Here is a 23,973-nt window from a genome sequence, read left to right as displayed (position 1 = left end):
TTCAGCCTAGCTTGCCTCTCACACTTCTAATTTTAACAGTTAGAAATTCATCAGCAATTTGATGAAACTGGAACCTCCATGCTCTCATTTTCAAGGACAGGTAAAAGTGTGTTTGTGGGGGAACTAAACCTTAAGTAGTAGAGCGAAGTGTTTTTAATAGGAAAGTGAACACAAGAACAAGGGGGCACAATCTTTGGTTAGTTGGGGGAAAGATTAGAAGTAACATGAGAAAATATTATTTTACTGAAAGAGTAGTAGATGCTTGGAACAAACTTCCAGCAGACGTGGTTGGTAAATCCATAGTAACTGTTGTGGTTAGCTCTGGCCCAGCTCCTGCTCCAAGGACTGTGGATGTGGGGGAGACATCCACATGCTGCAGGCTTGTTTTGCCCCCGGTGGAATCTGCTGATGAATGCTCCTCTGACCAAGAAGACATGAGTGACAGGGAGGAGGAGAGTGTGGCAGACAGCTCAGAAGGAGATCAATTATCTAGCTCCTCCTTGGATTCAGAACAAGAGTTAACAATACAGCCACGCATGCGGAGAGCGATGCATAGGCAACAACAACTGAGAGATTATTATCAAAGAAAATGAGGACACCTGTGGTTGGGTGGGGCTGTGGTAATTAGTGAGGCTGCTATAAAGAGCAGCCTGTGGGTTTGGCCATTGTAGAGGATTATCTGATCCTTGTGTTTCGTGACTGCTTTACTGACTTTGACCTTTTGTGTGCTGATTTCCCCCCGCTTTGAAACTAAACCAGAGCAAAGTGTGTTTCACTTTGTGAAAGAAGAAGGACTGTAAATTGCCTCACAACTGCAAGCTAAGTATCACAGAACTGATAAGGGACTTGTACAAATTACCAGTTTGTTTGGAGACGAGTGCTCTTTGCTATACCAAAAGAGGGCTTAGGTTAAGTGAATTTTCATTATAAAGAACATTGTTTTGAATTTTCAAACGTGTGTGTGTCTGAAATTTGTACCTGTGAATTTTTGGGAGAAGTCTACCAGAGAGCCCGACAGAACAGTAACTGATTTTAAACATGCCTGGGATAAACATATATCCATCCTAAGATAAAATACAAGAAATAGTATAAGGGCAGACTAGATGGACCATGAGGTCTTTTTCTGCTGTCAATCTTCTATGTTTCTATGTTTCTAATTATGCATCTATTTTCCCTCTTCAAAACTGTTAATTTCTTTCTTGCGTTCTCAATAACGTAACATGTATGTTGACACTCACCAATTGGCATGAAAGGCTGTGAGGCAGGACTGGGCCGAGACATGCCAACTGAGTTCACAGCATAAATTCTCATCTCATAAACAACTCCTTCAATCATTCTCTTTGCTTCATAAGTCAGGTCCTTCAAAAGGTCAAAGTTCAGCCTCATCCACCTGTAGCTCTTCTTTTTCTTCCTCTCTAAAATGTATCCTGGAAATCAAAAAGAAACTATAAGGGTATAGAAAAAACTTCCTTGGGCCATATAGCAGTCAAGTCATAACATTTTGCTTTTGATGTGCAGAAACATTCAAATCAGATTTTGTTTTTACTGCATCCATATTTCATGCATATTTGTCATTTAGTCTTCATGTACATAGATTGGGGGAAACAACATTAAATAATATTTGGCTTCCCAATTCTCTATTATTTAGCAAATTAAATACTAAATTGAGATAAAAGCAAAAATAGTGTGAACATAAGGAAACCTTGATCCTGAGTATTATTCAATTACACTTTGCTAATACAATGCCTTATAGTTCACAAGTATTTCCTAAGATCAAGGCTAATTGTATTGGATATTAAAAAGATGGCATTGATAATAAAGTGGTACCTCTACCTAAGAATGCCTCTACTTACGAACCTTTCTGGATAAGAACTGAGTGTTTAAGATTTTTTTTGCCTCTTCTCAAAAACAATTTTCCACTTACAAACCCAAGCCTCCAAAACTGTAACCAGAAAAGGCAGGGAGAAGCCTCTCTAGGAATCTCCTGGGAGGAAACAGGGCCTCCACCCTCCCTGTGGTTTCCCCAATCACACACATTATTTGCTTTTACATCGATTCCAATGGGGAAAATGGCTTCTTACAAACTTTTCTACTTACGAACCTGGTCACGGAACGAATTAAGTTCGTAAGTAGAGGTACCACTGTATCACATAATGAGACTATTTGGAAGTATTGTTAGATCACAACATAATGCCCTTTTGATATATTTAATGAAAAGCAAGCTTATGCATTAATCAGAAAGATTAATTGTTAGAAATAGTTTCTTATTTTATTAGTAAATATTTATAAAATAGTTACATTTTATTGTTTATTGCCTCTTAGTTCCCAGAAAAATAAGTTTTGCCTTTCTTACTTCATACCTTACTTCAAGTTTATTTTAATAAACAGTGTTTGTATAATAGCTGCATGTTTGAAAAATTGCTTTAAGTTATCTTATAAATAAATATTCATTTGGTTTACTAATATACAGTCAAATATCACATTGTTCCTCTAAAGCTAATCTCTCTTTTTCCTAAGGCTTCCACACAATTGCGGTTAAACTAACGTGAAGTCAACTCTCTTCTATGGATGGAACTTTAATCCTTTGTGTTTCTGTAGTCCACTCACAAGTCTGCATTGGTTGCCGATCAATTTCTGGTCACAATTCAAAGTGTTGGTTATGACCTATAAAGCCCTTCATGGCATCGGACCAGAATATCTCCGGGACCACCTTCTGCCGCACGAATCCCAGCGACCGATTAGGTCCCACAGAGTTGGCCTTCTCTGGGTCCCGCCGACTAAACAATGTCATCTGGCGGGTCCCAGGGGAAGAGCCTTCTCTGTGGCGGCCCCGACTCTCTGGAACCAGCTCCCCCTGGAGATTAGAACTGCCCCCACTCTCCTTGCCTTCCGTAAACTCCTTAAAACTCACCTCTGCTATCAGGCATGGGGGAATTGAGGTATTCCCCCCTCCCCCGGGCCTATACAATTTATGTAGGTATGTCTGTGTGTATGTCTGGTTTAATAATGGGGTTTTAATTTTTTTTTTAATTTATTAGATTTGTTGTGAATTATTTTATTATATGTTGTGAGCCGCCCCGGGTCTACGGAGAGGGGCGGCATACAAATCTAATAAATAAATAAATGAATGAATGAATGAATGAATGAATGAATAGATGAATGAATAGATGAATGAATGAATGAATAAATAAATAAATAAAATAAAGTCACATTGGGATTTATTTATTACTCTGTTCTCCTGCCTAATGTGTCATTATATCATTATGTGTACAAGACGCACGCACCATGACCAAGCTGAAATTAACATCTCTGCTCTCATTTCTGAGAAATGAAAAAGCCTGAAGGAACAATCTGTCACTGTTGACAGAAAGCCAGGTAACATTTATTTCTTAGGAGGGATATGGACCCCAGTAGCAAATCCTACATTAGCTCAGTTATATTTATTATTATAATAGCTCATGTGAAAGAGTCATAAGGCATCCCACTTGGTTGTAATGACCTAACCAAAAGCTAGATCAATCTGGGTAGTCAATCTGCTTATACAAAATAATAGGCAGTTTATTTATTTATTTATTAGATTTGTATGCTGCCCCTCTCCGCAGACTCGGACACATTATTGTGTGTTTTTTTTTAAATGACCAACTTATTTAGCCCAATAATGATACACAAACTATTAAAAACTCACTCACTTGCATATCAATTGAAATAAAACATGCCTAGTCAACAGCCTAACCAATTATTCCTCTAGTTAAGAAATCTAAACTTTAGAAGTAGGGTAAACTATTCATGGGGATTGAAATCCCCCTCCCCGCAGGTTTCTGCTTCTATTTTTAACACCCAATTACAGCAAGAAGATGCAGAACTTGCAGTTGTGAATGTGATAAGACTTCCCAAGGTCTACATATAGGACTGAACTTTATGCAAGGCAATCCGATGCAATATTGCTCTGGAGGAGATCTGATATTATTCAATAGAGCTTATCCTCTTCTAGTCAACTTCAGCACTGAAGTGTTTTCTCTGCGAGTGATAGCAAGAATTATTTTTACACCGAAATGCGTAGCTTGATTACATGTATACGTATGCTGTATGAAAGAAATATTATAAAGTCCATTGCTTTTCAAATTAAACATGTAAATGTGAAATATAATGCCTGCACCTCATTTAGAATTCCAAGTGGCGGGTCTGTGTAGAGCAGTAGTGGGTTCTAAAACCCGTTGCTACTGGCTCATGTGTGACAAACATGACCCTTCTGCGCATGCGCAGAAGCATCCTGAGCAGGTGGGCGGAGCCTCTTGCCACTGCCACGGCGTTGCTCCAAACCAGGAGCAACCCACCACTGATGTAGTCCCCAAATTGAAACTCATTAATCAATCTTCCTGTTCAGATCTCTGCTTCCATTCAACAAGTCCCCACCCTCCTTGCCTTTCGCAAGCTCCTTAAAACCCACCTCTGTCGTCAGGCATGGGGGAATTGAAATTTTCCCTTCCCCCTAGGCTTATAGAATTTATACATGGTATGCTTGTATGTATGACTGGTTCTTTAAATTGGGGTTTTTTAGATTATTTTTAATATTAGATTTGTTCACATTGTCTTTTTTTATTGTTGTTAGCCGCCCCGAGTCTTCGGAGAGGGACGGCATACAAATCTAATAAATACAAATACAAATACAAGTCAGTGGGTGGAGCTAGTAGAATCAGGGACAGGAATATGGCTCCATTGCAGCCAATACACGTAATGTATTAACAAGAGACTTAGTTCCATATGCCCAGGGGTGGGCTGCTGCCCAGCCGGGGGAGGCGGGGGAACGTAGTGGGGTAGCAAAAACAGAGCTCCACCCCAGAGTACCCAATTTGCACTGAAAGATGTTGAAAAAAAATGCAGGGCGTCCTGAATAAGCCACGCCCACAGTGTGGTAGTAAAAATTTTGGTCACCCTTCACTGGGAATGCCTCATTAAAACCATTTGAGCTGCATAATGCCAGTGTTATTTTTGTCTACAGTCTCATCAAAAGATAGACAGTCCGATCATAATGTGTTTAACCATGCCAGTGTTACAAGACTGCTAGCTTAAACTCTATCTGTTCTGATGACAATTCCTTCCTCTCTTGATGGTTACTAGTCCCTTTGAAAAGTGAGCTCTGTGCTGAAAAATGTTTTGCAGAAGAAATAAGAGGGTGATTTCTATTTACTCTTTCCGTATAAATTGATTGAAACCACTGGTTCATGAAAGTTGGATCTTTTATTATGAGCTTCCACTCTGGACACTTTATACAGAGGTGGTGCTCCTATTTCCTTTTTTTATACCTTAGGCAGCATGTTGTGGGTATGTTGACCTTGAAATGACAAGAGAAATCAAAGCACTATCTGATTCTCTTCGAAACAGGTGCTTTGGAGCCTACAAGGCATGTATGTTGCACTTCTCTGCAATGCTTAATAGTAGCCATGTGTTTTTTCTAGGATCCCTAAGCTGCGATTTTCAGAAAAATGATCTGCTTTAAGCAGTTACAGACAGATGCTATTTTATATGTCCACACATTCCAAAGCATGTTTTTTGAAACAGATCCAAGGCACTTCACAGCCCTGCCATTTTATTCATTTATTTTCTATAAGCAATTGACAAGGAATGTCTGTTCCAATTAAAAAATTCTTCTGTTAAGATTATTGTCTATTCTTACCCAATATTGGCTGTCCTCCATCATACTTAGGTGGCTGCCACTGTACTATGCAGTTGTCTTCACCAACATCACTGATTTTAGGAGCTTCTGGTGGATCAGGTATATCTGGAGATAGAGGGAAAAATGAGACCAAAGTACAGTGGTACCTTGACATACGAATTTAATTTGTTCCAGACCCGAGCTCGTAAGTTGATCAACTCGCATCTCGAACGAATGCCTTTAGACTTTGTTTTTCGCGGCGAGATAACCGGAAGCAAGGAGATTCTTGCGCCACCTAGCATAAGCTCGGCTCGTATCCCGAATTTGAGCTCGGGTGTCGAACAGAAATTTCGCTCACGTCGCGGCTCGTAACTTGCATGTGGAGCAGCTCATATCTAGAGGTACCACTGTACTGTATATGCTAGTGCTTATTAGAACCTTATCTTTTAAAAGAACTTGCTCCTATGCAGTATAGTGATGACAGCTGCCTATTGCCCCAGAAGTGGAATAACGATGCTGAGACAGTAGCTGGAATTAATATAGGGTCATTTTATTAATTAGCATAAATTTAAATAAAATCAATTTAAGTAGCATCAATCAAACTAACCAAAGGATCTGCAGAGGCCAACAACTAGTGAGGTGGAAATTACCTGTCAAAATATTCATAGGCAACTACTGGACATAACTCCTTGCTGAACCAGGTGAAGGTAGCCACCTTAACCTGGATCTGAGCCACGCCCATAATCGTGTGGGAGGAGCTCACCCTCCAATCCCCAGAGGAAATTGGATAAGGTGAGTCTCATGGGCATCCCCCCTCCAATACCCAAAGTTGCACCAACCTATAGTTCATGGGGAGAGGCGGCCCATCATCTTTGAAAAGATGCCCAAAAGGAGAATGCACAGTTGCTCCTACTGCCCATTTCCGCCCCTAACCTGCCAACCCCAGTGACCAAAGGGAAGCCAAATTGACCAAATGTATGTCTACATTGCACCGCACCCCCTAACCAGTCCATCCTTAACATCAGTGTGGAATAGGCAAAAAAATGGCCACAACCGTAGGAGAGGCCGCAAAAAATTCCTATTCAGCCCCTAGGTGACCCCTTCCAGGCACACTATATGATAGAAGAGGGCGGGCGGGTGTTTGCTTCCGGATGATGAGGGAAAAAGGAGGAGGTTGCTTCAAGCCGCCCTTAAATAGGGTGGCTCAGGACCTCCCCCCAAGTCCATCAGGCAGCGTGCCGACTTGGCACGTTGCCAAAAGCCAAACTTCCGGCCACAATCAGAAGCCGGAGAACGCGCAAACGCTAGGCAGCATCTCTCTGGCTCCGGAGACAATTTCCCATTATTTTAAAAGATTCTTAGAGAAATGCAAGAGTAGGAGGTGTTCAACACTATGTGGCTACATATTATCTCTAGTTTCAGAAGGGGAGAATGTTACTGTTCCATCAACATTGTTTTGCCCGTCCTGAAAGCAAATAGTTGAGAAAAATAGACTGTTGTAGAAGGAATTCACTTCAACTCTCTCTCTCTCTCTAAATTTGAATCTCAAGGGAGATAATCCCAAAATCTTTCAGTGACAATGTAGTGACTTAAGCCAGTGTTTCCCAATCTTGGGGACTTTAAGATAGGTGGACTTCAATTCCCAGAATTCCCTAGCCAGCAACCTGCCTTAAAGTCATCAAGGTTGAAAAACAGTGGCTTAAGTCACAACAGCTTGAAGGAGCGATTCAGCCTGGAAGTGAGGAAAAATTTTCTGACGGTGAGAACGATCAACCAGTGGAACAGCTTGTGAGAGCCCCAACACTGGCGAACTTCAAGGGGAGATTGGATTACCATCTCTCTCAAACAGTATAGGAACTCCTGCTTGAATGTGTGTGGTATGTGTGGTGGTGGGTTGGACTAGATGACTCTAATAAATAATAATGACGCTAATAAATAATAATGACTCTAATAAATAATAATAATAATAATAATAACAACAACAACAACAACAACAATAAAGCATCACTGAACAATGTACTGTAATTTTGAGTTAAGCTTATGAAGGAGCTTTGGGCCTAAGCAATATTGCAGGTTTTTGCTGCCTTTTGTTGAACTTGCATTATTGTATTGGTATTTATGTCAAACAATTCCTTCTTAAAACTAAAAAAAGTTTCTTAGTAACATTTTGAAGGGAGCGGGGGTGTTCCTGTTGTAACTACTCTATTAGTCACAACATTTCTCCATCTGTAAAACAAATGGCATGATCATATTAATACAGTACTTGAAAGTGAAAAGAAAGCCAATTTGTTGGGACTTCTCCCACGTGCTATATTTTTAAATGACATGAGATAGAAAATACAACTTTATTCAACCCAAAAATAATGATAGCGGAGAACAAGTAATCACCAAGCCAAGCGACCAAGAAATATATTTAAAAGGTGTATTTACTATGTATGAGTGTTTCTGAGATGATCTCAGCTCATTACAGATGACAAAAAAGAGCTAATTTAGGCAACAATTGCACAGAGATTGTTGTTATTCCCTGAAAACCACTCACTGAAAGTGGAGACTCAGCCACTGCAGTTTCTCCCTTAATTGGAGTTTTACTTACAGCAGTGTTTCTAAATGTTGGGCATTTTAAAAAATCTGGACTTCAAAACCCAACATAGCTGGCTGGAGAATTTTGGGAGTTGAAGTCCGGACCTCTTAAAATGCCCAAGGTTGAGAAACACTGACATAGGAATGAGTTGAATTGGGTAGTCCCATTTGCTGAGTCTCTTCTCCAGCTACACTGCCACTGAACTGATTTAACTGTTGTTCATAAAATCATATATCACAATATACTCCCTGTTAGCTACTACTTCACCTTTAACAACAACAACCCAAGAGCATGCAAAAGCCCACTGCAACAATATCGCCAAAAAAGCTTCTACAGTTGTTAACCTGATCCTACGCAGCTTCTGCTCAGGCAATCTAACACTACTCACAAGAGCCTACAAAACTTTTGCCAGACCCATGCTAGACTACTGCTCATCTGTCTGGAACCCATACCACATCTCAGACATCAACACCCTTGAAAATGTCCAAAGATATTTCACTAGAAGAGCCATTCACTCCTCCACTCGAAACAGAATATCCTACGAAAATAGACTAACAATCCTGGGCCTAGAAAGCCTACAACTGCGGCGCCTAAAACACGATTTGAGTATTGCCCACAAGATCATATGCTGCAACTTCCTACCGGTCAATGACTACTTCAGCTTCAACCGCAATAACACAAGAGCACGCAACAGATTCAAACTTAATACGAACCGCTCCAAACTTGACTGTAAAAAATATGATTTCAACAATCGAGTTATTGAAGCGCGGAAGTCATTACCGGACTCAATTGTGTCAATCCCTAACCCACAACACTTCTCCCTTAGACTCTCCACGATTGACCTCTCCAGGTTCCTAAGAGGCCAGTAAGGGGCGTACATAAGTGCACTGGTGTGCCTTTCGTCCCCTGTCCAATTGTCTTTCCTTTCTCTCACTTATCATATATATTCTCTTTCTTTCATATATCCTCTCCTCTAAGTTCACCTTCACCCTCTTTTATATTATCACATGTCTATTTTCTTCCTATGTATTTATGTATTGGACAAATGAATAAAATTAAAAAATAAAAGATACAAACTAAATGTAAATCCCACCAAACTAGACTGCAGAAAATATGATTTCAGCAATAGAGTGGTCAACGCCTGGAATTCACTACCAGACTCTGTTGTTTCTTCTACAATACAATGCTATATTTGTATGACAAATAAAATAAATAAATAAATAAATAAATAAAAATATAAAGACATGAGATGAATGACTGACAAAGACTTCATGTACTAATATCCACTTGCTTACCAATAACTTTTACAGTGATATCAGCTGTGTCTTCCCCAGCTGGATTTTTCAGTGTAACTCTGTAGATTCCTTCATCTTCCTTCTCAGCTCCTTCAATAGTAAATACACAATGGTCTTCATGTGTTTCCACATGGGCTCGACCTTCCGAATCAGGAAATGGCTGTGAGCAAGTTTTAAAAACAAAGTAAGTTAATTTCAGCGGGTGCATGGAATCATACCAAGTTTTAAATTAGCATTTCAATAGATTGGCACACGTTACTAGGGTTATATTTGCACCATGATCATATGAATATGTAAAAGAGAAAAAGAAATAGGTAGGCAGGCAGAAATATGTATGTATATTTTAACAGATGGTCTGGAGAAGAAACAGCTGGGAAAAGTTATCAGGAAGTGATGGAGTGAGGGCTTCCAAGGGCATATTCACATGGCCAGATTGTCCTGTTGCAAGAATGATCCACCCATCATTTCGAGAGGATAGGATTAGATGTCATCCTCTACATGAACCTAGCCTATTGCAAATGTGATCCTCTCATCTGTACTGTACCTCAAGATTCTTGGCAAATGTATCTTTTCTTTTATGTACACTGAGAGCATATGCATTAATGGCAAATTCCTCGTATGTCTAATCACACTATTCTATTCTATTCTATTCTATTCTATTCTATTCATTTTTCTGATCTATGTTAAAATCTATGTTTACCAGTTACTGTCAGCACAAGGACTGCTATCTAGATGCTGCTGCTAGATATTTTCTTTTAGCAAACTTTATGTAGTGTGAGAAACATCCCCACTCAGGGAATAATTTAGTTTAGCGGTTGAAACTCTCCATCTTACTAATATCTGCTTCAACTATTTTTATTTTATTTATTTATTTATTTATTTTGTCCAATACATAATACACATTGAAGAGGAAGATATGTAATAATATAAGTAAAGAAAAGAATAGAAGAAAAGATATAAAAGTATAGGTGAACATATTTGAAAGGAAGAAAAGATAAATGAGATAAGGAGAGACAATTGGACAGGGGACGGAAGGCAGACTGGTGCACTTATGCACGCCCCTTACTGACCTCTAAGAAACCTGGAGAGGTCAATCGTAAATAGTCTAAGGGAAAAGTTTTGGGGGTTAGGGGTTGACACTACTGAGTCAGGTAATGAGTTCCACGCTTCGACAACTCGGTTGCTGAAGTCATATTTTTTACAGTCAAGTTTGGAGCGGTTAATATTAAGTTTGAATCTGTTGCGTGCTCTTGTGTTGTTGCGATTGAAGCTGAAATAGTCATTGACAGGTAGAACGTTGCAGCATATGATCTTGTGGGCAATACTTAGATCGTGTTTTAGGCGACGTGGTTCTAAGCTTTCTAGACCTAGGATTGATAGTCTGCTTTCGTAGGGTATTCTGTTTCGAGTGGAGGAGTGAAGGGCTCTTCTGGTGAAGTATCTTTGGACATTTTCAAGGGTGTTGATGTCTGAGATGTGGTATGGGTTCCAGACAGATGTACTGTATTCAAGGATGGGTCTGGCAAAAGTTTTGTAGGCTCTGGTGAGTAGCATGAGATTGCCAGAGCAGAAACTGCTCTTATAAATTTGCCTCCGCTCGCCAAATCGGCAGTGATGACCGTCTGGCCACACCCCCTATCGGTTCTCCAGTCGCCACTTCCTTAAAGTGGCTAGTTCGTATCTGTGTGATACGAACCATTAGAGAAGGTAAGTAGAACTCACCATTGGTTATGATATTTGCTTGATCTATAAGAAGATATTGGTTCAAAACACAGCAGACAAGGATCTTTTATTACTATTTTTCTCCTAGGCTTCCTACTTTTTTTTGCTGAGCATTTTCCTTTGTAAATTTCAACACTGGAAAACTAAAGGTTGGGGTTTTTTTCACCTCTTAAATTGGCTTCCAAATAGTCCAAATGAATAAGTACAACAAAATCCTTTGCGTTTTACCTCAACTGATGGAAATATATTCAGGAGAACTTATTGAAAAATACAGTAATGTGGATTCTTCAAAGTAAGAAAAATAGTAAATAACACCCACATTTCAATGAGGTTCCAAAATTACTGACATCCTTCAACACTAACATTCTAACCCCTTTCCACTGAAAGAATTCTGTAAGATAGCTGCAACAGACATAACTGAGCCGAACTGACAAAAATGAAAGGAATAAGGTGTTTATTTTTAAAGAGGGCTCATCTTCTTGAATACATGGACATTTTAATGTATTCACTATCTCTGTATAAATATAACTCTGTATACATATATTGCACAGACACAAAAATTCTGTACATTCACTATATTTATAGGAAGGAGAGTGATTGGTAATTGCTTTCTTTTTTTTTTTGAGAAAATTAGAAGGGAACGATACTGGAAGAATTGTACTGAACATCTGGCAAGTCACCAACCATGCATCCCAGTCTGTCAGAATTTTCTTAAACCTTTCAATCTCTCTGATCTCAGCATCAGCTTAATGATGCAATACAAATATATGCTAAACATTTTAGCCTCCCTTCTACAAAATTTAAATATGCTAGGAGCCCTTTTTCACTTAAAGTGCTCATGCAAAAATTATTTATAATTAAAATGAAATCAAGGAAATAATTTGGTTCATTTTTAACTGAGCAGGCGTGCTGATGAGAATTTCATGTAGTTTATCTTACATCACTTAATATTCTGGAGTCAGTCCTACAGTAAGGAGCTGAGAGTAGCAAGGAATAAAAGAATTGTTTTCCTCCCTAAATAGCTAAAATCTGGATACACTGAATACTCTTTGGAACTGATCCAGATTGATCCTAAGAAAATAATTGTGGTCTTTCTACCCCATCATTTGAAAAATAAGGAAGTCTAGAAGGGCTTATTTTCTTTTTTCCTCATTTATCTTTCTGCATGGCTAACAAAGGATCAGCAAAGTCATTCCAAAGCCAATGTGGGATTATTGCTAGACAACTTATGCTTGCACAGAAGTACACGCTTATTTGCACAAGACTGCCCTTTCAAATGGGTGCTACTTCATCATTGGGAGCTAAAAAAAGTGCCAATGTTTCAACAGTTGAAGAAATAGTACTTTAAGCACAACTGAGTCCAGAGAAATAATTCAAATTAAAAGCTCTAAAGCTGTTATTATTGCAAGTTAAAAAATTTACATAACTATTCTGAACCTCTGAATTACTGCAGGGATCCCTGGGTTGCAAACATTTGTCAAATGGGAGCTTTATCTGCCTGACAGTTTGAAAAATGAAAGACTTGCCTTCTCGTTGTTAGTCAAATCGCCACATGTGCCCTTAAGATCCATAGAGTTTGAGCCACCTTTTATTAGTTCCAGTTCATTATTCTGAAAGAGAAATGAAGCAAAGGGGGGAAAAAATAGGCTTCGTGTTTAAAATCAAGGAAATTGGCCAGATTTGTTATTAAATGATTTTACCTAGCTGCCACAAAAATATTGTTTTAGAGAAGAACCCCTCAGATAAGATGAAGAATATAACTGTTTGAGACTGATTATGTGCAATCAAGTTGTTTTCAACTCCCAGGAACCACATAGATTTTTTTCATGGCAATCCTTCCCTAATCTTAAAATGAAGGCTTAAATAATCTCAATAGTAAAATATACCATATATATATATATATTTATATATATTACTGATCACACTGTTTCATAGTCAAGCAAATACAACACCAATGGACAGACCTTTTCCAGATAAAATTGAAGTTCACCTTTGAAAGAATGTTTTCTCAGTGTCTCACCTGGTCTTTCATCTCCTAAGCTAATATTTGTTTGTTTGTCAAAATGAGTACAAGATAATAGGTATAGTATAAACATAAACAAAAGCAAGTAGGTATTTGGACAATAGGACAGCAGGACAAGGACGGTATGCATGCTGGTGCACTTATGCACGCCCCTTACACACCTCTTAGGAATGGGGTGAGGTTGATTCTACACCCTCTAAGCTTAAAGTTTTTGGGATTTGGGGAAGAACCCACAGAGTCAGATAGTGCATTCCATGTATTGATCATAGCAAACTGTTGACATGGTTCAGAAAATAGGCTCAAATATGAACTGTTGACCCACTAGCATTACTGGCTTACATGGAGTTGGGAAGTAATGGAGATTTGCTGCCAAAACAAATGGGAAGTTTTGCAGTGTTGTATACATATTTGTAGCTATTATTAAGTCACTCTTACCTCTCAGACTCACTTGGCAAAACAATATATGCATAGAAGGGCATGAAGTGTAAGAGATGGGAAATACTATCTTTTATTTTGTACTTTGTACTTAAGTGGGGAGAAGGATGTTTGTTTGGGTACAGATTTGCAGGAAGGCAAGGCAAGGTAAAGCAGGGGATTTAGGTATTCGCCACTTTGAAATAAGATTAAGTAAATGCCACTGACACATATTAGAACATGTTGTGGTTAGAACCAGTCTCAGGGATTTTTTAAAAACTGGGCTTAGAATTAGGAAATGAAAACTTAGGAGGCTGGGAGGAAGAGAGAAAGGGAAAACTGTTTTTACCCACAAAAAAGGTGGTCTAATTCTGCTTTAAAATGATTTTGTTTGTAAAAGCTGAATCCTAATTGTGAATTATTAAGACTGATGCAAAGAAGACTTTGAGTTCTTCTTGCCATTGCAAATACGTGGACCAGGCCTTCCTTCCTTCCTTCCTTCCTTCCTTCCTTCCTTCCTTCCTTCCTTCCCTTCCTTCTTTCTTTCTTTCTTCAATTTTTATGCCGCCATTCTCCTTAGACTCAGGGTGGCTTACAACATGTTAGCAATAGCACTTTTTAACAGAGCCAGCCTATTTCCCCCACAATCCGGGTCCTCATTTTATCCACCTCGGAAGGATGGAAGGCTGAGTCAACCTTGAGCCAGTGATGAGATTTGAACCACTGACCTACAGATCTACAGTCAGCTTCAGTGGCCTGCAGTACAGCACTCTACCTGCTGTGCCACCCCAGCTCAATAGTAATAGCACTTAAACTTATATATTGCCCATATTGCTTTAACAGCAATCCTCTGGGAGGTTTACAGAGTCACCATATTGCCCTCAACAATCTGGGTCCTCATTTTACTGACCTCAGAAGGTCAGTAAAATGACCTTGAGTCATTAAAAGCTTGAGTAAAGCTTGAGCCAGTCAGGATTGAACTCCAGGCTGTGAGTAGAGTAAGCCTGCAATACTGCATTCTAAACCACTGTGCCACCAAGTGGTTTAAATAAAATTGTTATCCAGAAAAACAAAACAGGTTCAAATTCTATGCTCCGCTGATCATGAAAGATATGAAACTTTTCTCGCTTGCATTGAATTGCAACACAAGCAACACAATCCCGTAATCTCTTCTGATGTGTGGTCACGCAGTTTCCACCCTATATCTGAAGCAGTCATACTTAGCTCTATCAGCATCACAGGGGTTTCTCCCCTTTGGTTTTGCTATGGATACAGTCTGAGATGTTTTATTAACAATTCTGGTAGGATCAGTCTGGCATCTATTGGCTAGCTTTGGTATAGACATGGCCCCTTTATTCTGGTCCTAGAGTAGTGTCTTTCATGTCCCTATGGAGAGTGGGGGAGTCTATTTTTCTGAGGGCGGATCCTCACTGTTTAGTATGAAGTCTTTGAGAAGGTCCTGGATTTAGAGAGTTGGCTAAGAGATTTCACTAGATAGGGTAGAAACAGAGCTGTAAGATAAAATACCTGCAGCTATTATTTGAGTTTATCTATTATTTATTTATTTATTTAATTTATTGGATTTATATGCCGCCCCTCTCCGCAGACTCGGGGCAGCTAACAACAGTAATATTACAGCATATAATAATAATCCAATACTAAAAACAGTTAAAAACCCATTATTATAAAAACCAAACATACATACACATATACCATGCATAAAATTGTAGAGGCCTAGGGAAAATAATATCTCAGTTCCCCCATGCCTGGCGGCAGAGGTGGGTTTTAAGCAGCTTATGAAAGGCAAGGAGGGTGGGGGCAATTCTAATCTCTGGGGGGAGTTGGTTCCAGAGGGCCGGGGCCGCCACAGAGAAGGCTCTTCCCCTGGGTCCCGCCAAGCGACATTGTTTAGTTGATGGGACCCGGAGAAAACCCACTCTGTGGGACCTAACTGGTCACTGGGATTCGTGCAGCAGAAGGCGGTCCCTGAGATAATCTGGTGCCATGAAGGGCTTTAGAGGTCATAACCAACACTTTGAATTGTGACCGGAAACTGATCGTTTCCGAACACTTTTCAAAGGTAGCCCCATGTAGAGAGCGTTACAGTAGTCGAGCCTCGAGGTGATGAGGGCATGAGTGACTGTGAGCAGTGAGCAGTGAGTGTGTGAGCAACTGGTGCACCAGGCGAACCTGGGTAAATGCTCCCCTCGCCACAGCTGAAAGATGTTTCTCTAATGAGAGCTGTGGATCGAGGAGGACGCCCAATTATCTGTTTAAAGAGGTAACTGTGCTTTCGCAATAGTGCTAAACCTACCATATCTGCCAAGGGAGCCTAATAATGAGCAAGTGACACTTAATAATTGGACTTCTGAATGTACATGTGCAATAAATATTTGTGCAATTTCCAAAGGTGCTTTTCAAAGAGTCAACTGGATTTCTGATTCTTCTTCGCTTCTCATCCAAGGAACTTCTCACCCTAGAAGCTTCTTGGATGAGAAGCAAAACTTCTTCAAAGAAAAAACAGAAAGTCCAGTTGCCTCTTGAAAAAGCACCTTGGGGACAACCATGACCTGGATGACTAAGAATCTCCATCGACATTTGTGCAAAACCAGCATGAATTCAGGTAGGGGACAAAATTTATTAAAATGTGCTTCATCCCCATCGCAATCTCCATCTCACATTAAAGAAAGTGATTGATAGATGTTTTTTATTAACTGATGATTGGGTGATAGGACATGATTAGAGTCAGGAAAATAAAGTGGGAAGAAGCCATCAAACCTTGCTTTTAACATACCTGCACCTGATAAGGACAGAACTGTTTTCTCAGATCATAGGGATTTGGAATTTGGCAGGGTATGGATCATCAGCATATTTAACCAATTTTATGTTATCTCCAAGGCTGATGGTTAGTTTTACCATCACGAGGAACAGTGCTGCGGGAAAGAACTTTCTTAAATTGATTCGTTACTGCATTTAAATAAACATGTCCTTGTGAAATGAAAGATTGAGATCACGATGCAGAAGAGAGAAAATGCTAAACACAGGAAACGATGAATTTTTTAAAAAAGGGTTCAAAGCATAAATTCTCAGAAAGAATATGGAGAAAGTGAACTAGCATTAAAAATACATACCAGAAGAGGTCAGCCTTGTTCTTTCCAAACATAAAAGGTGAGCTAAACATCTTAAAAGTCATTTAAGAGTTAATAACACATAATTTTTTATTATAAATAATAAAAAGTATGTGTTATTAACTCTTAAATGACTTTAAGATGTTATAAATAATCCAGTACATTTTCTTGAATTTTTGACACTTCTTGTAATAACTAAAAGCTATGTTGTTTCATGCAACCACCGAGAATTTTGGAGCCGCTTGTAGATGATCAAGAATTACAAGTAATTATATACTTTAAATACTACTACTGAATTTTTAGAAAAGCCAAGAATTTTAGGTGCCAAAATACAGCTCCCAAATTGGGTTCATCTTTTCCATAAATTAGTTTATCTGCAAACATATATAGCAGGTTTTCCCCTTAAGTCTTTAAAAACACTGTAAATGGTCATGTATAAGCCCATCTGTGGATAAACAGACATTCTAATCCAAATTTCTAACCCAAAAATACAATGAGTCAATGCACAAACATTGAGCCACCTGCAGATAAACCAATTGTCAAAATTAAAACAAAAAATGTCGAGGGCTTGCTCATCAGATGGTGCCTTTTCCATGGTATTTAAAAAATGACAGTTGTGTCATTGACAGATTGGCTTATACACAAATATATATGGAATTTGTATAATTTCTTTTGTGCAATCTATTTATGTAACATACACCAATAAGACTCATTTCATCTAACTAATAGATATGTTAAAGTACACATTTTCTAACTATCTTTATAAACTGGTGACCCAATGAGGGAAAGTATCTTTAAAAAAAAAAAGCATCTCCATCAGGTAATAGGAGCTATATATAAAAGACTATTGCTGTAATAGCTTCTTGTTCTATTCCTGGGCTGTCGGAGTGAAACCACCAGCTAAAACTCACTATTTTCAGTTTAAAATTACACTCTTTCTTATGAAATGCAGTATAAAACAGAGAGCAGACTGAATAAAATGTCAGGGAGTATTTTTTCTCTGAGGCGAAATAATCAGATTAGGTTCCAGGAAAGGTGCCAACTTTGGCCTAATGGCATTCCTCGAGATAAGAAAGGGAATGCAGTATAGAAGAGAAAAATCAGCTCACCAATTTTCTAACAGTCATGCAGCGTCTGGCAAAGAGTTTTTAAGCAAGGCAGAAATCAGGGGCAGGGGCATTTTCGAGCACCTGAACTCTGACACAGCTTCCATGAAGCAATGTTGAAACCCCACCCCAAATTTCCCCAAATCCTTAGCTTTTATACTGGCTGGGAGTGGCATCAAGTCCCTAAGAAGTAAAGCTGCAAGCTTATTTCTTTTTATTATACAAGTCCTGTTGTCTTCTGAGAAACCTCCGATATCTAGCATCTATGAGTGGATTATCCCCTCTAATGTCTTCTTCATCCTCCAACTAGGACCACTCCCTTATTGGCATATCTGCCCCCTCTGGTGGTTCCTCAGGTCACTTTCTCCCTCTCTCCCCCTCTCTGCATCATCTGGCCACCCCACTGTTCCCAGGGTATCCAGAGGGGCCCCCTCAGAATCTGACATTACTAGAGGTGGACAAAGAACACTCACAACTCCTATACTGGCTAGTGCTGTTTAGACTATGCCAGTGGTACCCAACTTTTGGGGCAGTAGGGACCAATTCAGTGGATAAAGTTTTTTTCACGGACCAGAGGTGCCTGCATTCTGTGGATAGGACTTCGCTTGTTTGTGTGGTCTGGTTGCTGGTATACTGTGGACTGGTGCCCATCCCCTCACTGGGGACCCCTTACCTATATTATGTCATGGAAGCTTCTCGGGAGGGGGAGAAATATTTTGCAGCTGTCATCTTCATTTTTTAAAACCACATTATTTCGAGACTACTGCCTGTTATGGTCACCAGCCTTGCCCCAGACTTTTGCAAGGGTGATCTCACATCACAATACAGGTACAAACATTGAAGGATGACCATCAGCACTTGAATTACCAGTTCCCTAAATCAGGGCTTAAAACAAATATAGTTAACTTGATTTCTCTTGATATTCAAAGTGATGTTCTTCAGTTCTTTCCCACTGTCTCCAATGGCTGTGGCTAACAGGAATTGAAATACCCAGAGGGCACATGAAAGGGTTGTTTTACCTTCACACAAAAGAAGGCAACCCTTTGATTTGCACACAATTAAGACAAAGATAAAAAGTGCCTTTCTAGGCTGACTAATTTCATTCAAACATCTGAGAAGCCATTCTGTAATCTAAGCAAGTCGTACTTATGCACAAGAAGGAGAGTTATACTCTGAACTGCTTGATGCTGTTTCCCCGATGAAGGCATATGAATAAAACAGGACAGGGATTGGTTTTGTGATCAATCAGAATGGCATGGGCAGAACAAAACTCCTGAATCCTTATAGCAGCTCTTTGAAAGATAATGTGACTTCAGTAGAAGTCACTCAAGATGGATAGTAGGATTAATCCTTTTAGCTTGATGCTCAATTATTTCAGGCTGCAAAAATCAATGAGTCAGAGTAAATGATCAGATAGCAATTAACAAAAGTCTTTATACCTGTTTAGATTGTCAGGTGACAATCATTTAAAGTACATGAGGATTTATCCAGAAGCAAAAAATGAACCAGAAAACCCCACTGTGGCTTAAATTTATATGAGCAGGAACAACAATAAATTACTGCAAGAAGAATTCATGCCATTCAAGATTTCTGTTGTATTATCTATCCCCGCATTTTTCATTTGACTTTTCTTTATACTCAACTAGCATTCAAATTCTTTTTCACATTTCTCTCCCCAAAGCCATAACAAATATCTTGATGATTGAAGTACAAGTATGGTACCAATTTAGCTGTCTACAGATGAATATTAGAAACAGAGGAGGTGAATAGGCTTAGAGCCAAACTGAATGGGCATTTTATTGCCAAGATAATGTACAGTATATGATTAGAGAACTAAAAAGAAAACATTTCTATCATATTTTACATTAAAACTATATTTCCAGGTTAATAAACAACCAAGCTCAGAGGGGACCCCTCATGTCAATCCTGGCCTACAAATAGTCTCCTTTATTGGTAAGGATATTTTTTATTCTTTAATCAAGTAAGAAATTTGTAATAAGCCATATAGGCAGCCGTGATTTAAAACAGTGGCCCCCAACCTTTTCGGCACCATGGAGAGGGGCTTTTTGGAGACAGCATGGTTTCATGTGCTGCCTTCATCCCGTAGATGGGGCTTCGCTTTTCTGTGTGGCATGCCATGACCTGGTACAGGTCCCTGGACTGGGGAGGTTGGGGACCCCTGATTTAAAGAACCAGCTATGAAGCTCTGGCATTTTTAGACTGGTATTACCTTGTTTATTTTCTGCCAAATCACTTCAGGGACTGGGTCCCCTGAGATGAGCACATCAAGCCTCAGCTTATTTCCAGCTACCACAATAATGGTGTCCGGCGTTTGCCCCATGCAGTCCAGGTGAATTTTGGGGGGTTCTGCAGCAAAAGCATAGAAACCATTTCACGACATAAACAAGGGCTCTTCTAAAATGGAGAATATATACACTGCTCAAAAAAAAAAAGGGAACACTTACACAACGCAATATAACTCCAAATAAATCAAACTTCTGTGAAATCAAACTGTCCACTTAGGAAGCAACACTGATTGACAATTAATTTCACATGCTGTTGTGCACATTCAACTTTGTACACAGCAAAGTATTCAATGAGAATATTTAATTCATTCAGATCTAGGATGTGTTATTTGAGTGTCCCCTTTATTTTTTTTGCTATATATATGTATACACACACACACACACACACATGGTTTTCATTTCAAAGATTAGTATAAATAAATAAAAAGTTGTCCTTACCTTGTCTAGGCACAAAGTCAATCTTAACCTCTGCAAGAAAAGAAAGGGTGGGGGGCGGGGGAGAAGGAAAAATGATGAAATGTTTGGCAGCTACATACTTGAAGTAAGCATTTAATTATTTTTTTAGAAAAAATAACCTACTGTGAAAGAATGTGAGTTGCCAAGGAGACTGTGAGAGGACAGAGAAGGGGATTGCAAAGCAGAGTAATAAAATTAATCTAATAATGATTCAAGTTTGATTTTTAAGTTTGATTTGTACCCTGTGACAATCATTACGTGCTGTACCTCATGATTCTCGACAAATGTATCTTTTCTTTTGTATGCACTGAGAGCATATGCACCAGGACAAATTCCTTGTGTATCCAATCACACTTGGCCAATAAAGAATTATCTCCTCTCCTCTCCTCTCCTCTCCTCTCCTCTCCTCTCCTCTCCTCTCCTCTCCTCTCCTCTCCTCTCCTCTCCTCTCCTCTCCTCTCCTCTCCTCTCCTCCTCCCCTCCCCTCCCCTCCCCTCCCCTCCCCTCCCCTTCCATTCCACTAATGGCTCCAATGCCATTATGCCATTGACTCCAAAGCCTGACTTTGGTGACTGGGAGGAGAGGGTGAATGGATGGCTCACCATTGCCAAGCCACTGTCTTTTTAGTTGCTACCCCTCTAGCATGTTCTAAGGTTTCAGCCCGTCCCTTATTTTTCCTGTAAATAGGACATTGTGGCTGCAGAGGACCTGAAAATCACTACAGCTGTTTTGACAAGGCAGGATGAAATAATATTTGATGAAATGTTTCTGGTATAATATTTTCTAAGGTTTAACAGCCTTCAAACAACTATAAATATCCAAAGCTGAGCAAAGAAAAAACCCTACACAAAGCAGTGACATTGAACTTTTGAATTCATTTGTTGAGTCGCTGATAAACATTTGCAATGAAATCAGTTTCATCATTATTCTTCTGAAACTATGTTCCACTACTTGTTTTTTCTGGACCATCATGATCATACATTTGCTTTTTTCAAAAACAGTGTAAAATAAAATTAGCCTATTCTGCCTGCAGGGTTTGGTCGAAGAATTCCTTTATCACTTTGATTTCCTGCTTGCTTTTCATATCTTTAGACTTTATTCTCTGATTTCACCTTCACGTCTGTTTCTCATGTATTTGTAGTATACATGCAAAGATTTATAAAATACCACATCTGTCTTATATATGCCATTATGCAGTAATTGTATTTCTACTGTTGTTAATTTATTAACAACTTTCATCCTTTTGGCTTAATAGATCTGTGGGAAATTTTAGCCCAAGAAAGGAATGTGGCAGTATTTTTCCTTGATTCACTTTATCTTCTGTTGCCTTTCATCTTTATATATCCTTCCCAGAACAGTCTTCTGGAGACGTTTGGGAGGTGACTTTGAGTGGGGAAGGTGGACCAACAGGGGAAAAAAGAGAAAGGCACCCTCTTTTCATGCCTCATTTCTTCTAATAGAACTCTCCCAAATTGAAACTAGTTTGCTGAAAAAGGCCAGCTAAAAAGATGAGAGTTTGTGGATTATGTTTCTAAATCAAATTATTTGTTTGTTTGTTAGTTTGTTTGGATTTATATGCCGCCCCTCTCTGGGGACTCATATAGTTATACTATATATATATTCGACACAAAAAATATGTAACCCTTCCCTGGTGCAGAGCTGAAGGGATTGGATACTGTAGCCTAGAAGATAATTCTCTGCCTTACAAGGCAAAGGTTGCAGGTTCAAGTCCCAGTGGGTATGGTTAGCTGATGAGGCCAAAATAAGGCCGAAATAGATCTATCCTAGTCTCCCTTAATTTTCAAATTCAGCAAAAAAATATGTGACATATCTATGTTTTTGTAGATTTTCACGGGTACAGGTATGACGGTCTTGGTATATTCAGGTTTCTTCCCGTGTAGGATTTAGAAATGTCTGGCAATGTTTTGACGAGGGCCCACTTGTCATCTTCAGGCCTGGTGCTTCTGGACAGAAGCACCAGCCTGAAGATGACAAGTGGGACCTCGTTGAAATGTCACCAGAAATTTCTAAATCCTACACGGGAAGAAACCCGAATATACCAAGACCGTCATATATATATATATGTCACATGTTTATTTTCTGAATTTGAAAATTAAGGGAGACTAGGATAGATCTATTTCGGCCTTATTTGAGCCTCATCAGCTAGCAATACCCTCACTGGGACTTGAACCTGCAACCTTTGCCTTGTAAGGCAGAGAATTAACCTCTAGGCTACAGTATCCAATCCCTTCAGCTCTGCACCAGAGAAGGGTTACATATTTTTGTATATATTGTGTATATTATATATATATGTATGCATATTTGTATATATTATATTATGTTTTACTACTCTGTGTGTTTTTTTCCCAATGGTGGGGTTGGAACTGTAATATAATTCAAAAGTTATATTCAGCAACAGGATCTAACCATCGCTTAGTCATGAAATGTGCATTTAAAAACAGACAGACAGTCAGATAAATCCTGCTACACATTCTTACCTGGTGTTTGAAAAGTAATTCCATGAAACTTACCCAAAAAACGCAGATGAGCTGAGAGATTGTATGCAAATCCTTGAGGCACAAAGGAATAATCAGCTTCATCTTCTGGGGTAACATCATCAATGGTTAGCTTATGGATTCTGAAAAACAAATATTTGTCATGGATGAAGATGAATGTACATGTCCCAGGATAATGTTGCATAATCCAATCTGGTCAATGGGATCAGAAATTTTGTCTTCTGAGCTGGAGTCCATCTTCAGGGAACTTTTATCTAGCAGACTGTGTGTTGTTCTGCCTGTGTTATTTGTATTGGCTGTTGCAAGTGGCTTTTTAGATGTTGATTGGGGTAAGTTGGTGTCTGGCAAGTTTTTGCTAACACAGAACTGCCAATACAATACTCAGATTGAGGATTCCTTTTCCCCAAGTGCATTATTTTACATTTGGAAACATTAAACTGCAGTTTCCATTGCTTTGACCATTTATCTAGTAAAGCTAAATCATTTACCATATTACAGACACCTCCAGGAATATCAACCCTATTGCACACTTTAGAGTCATTGGCAAATAGGCAAACCTTCCCTATGAAACCTTCCCCTATGTCACTCAAAAACATTTTTAGAGCTTAATATGAACCATGTATGCTTTAAACCATATATATTATTACAAATTAAACATGACTTTTTGCAAATGTCTATGGGAAGCATATGAGTCTTAATTAATAATAAATTTAATAATTTAATAAATTGCCAGCTATTTGACATTTAAAGCATTTTAATAGAACATAATTACT

At 39.0% G+C, this 23,973-nt stretch overlaps 1 protein-coding gene across 1 annotated transcript in view; it reads right to left on the bottom strand.

Moving 5' to 3' along the window:
* The window catches only part of MYBPC3 (myosin binding protein C3), a 94,391-nt gene that overhangs the window by 20,280 nt on the left and 50,138 nt on the right, over positions 1–23,973 (bottom strand). The window contains exons 19-24 of the mRNA XM_070742170.1: positions 23,216–23,322; positions 20,667–20,696; positions 20,153–20,289; positions 9,530–9,689; positions 5,675–5,779; positions 1,239–1,427 (exon numbers count right to left, since the gene is read on the bottom strand). Coding sequence (XP_070598271.1) covers positions 1,239–1,427; positions 5,675–5,779; positions 9,530–9,689; positions 20,153–20,289; positions 20,667–20,696; positions 23,216–23,322 — 728 coding nt within the window. The remainder of the gene's footprint in view (positions 1–1,238; positions 1,428–5,674; positions 5,780–9,529; positions 9,690–20,152; positions 20,290–20,666; positions 20,697–23,215; positions 23,323–23,973) is intronic.

Source organism: Erythrolamprus reginae, chromosome 1, assembly GCF_031021105.1.
Source record: "Erythrolamprus reginae isolate rEryReg1 chromosome 1, rEryReg1.hap1, whole genome shotgun sequence".
NCBI lineage: Eukaryota > Metazoa > Chordata > Lepidosauria > Squamata > Dipsadidae > Erythrolamprus > Erythrolamprus reginae.
The sequence above is the reverse complement of the archived record's forward strand: the minus strand, read 5'-3'. Positions and strand labels throughout refer to the sequence as shown.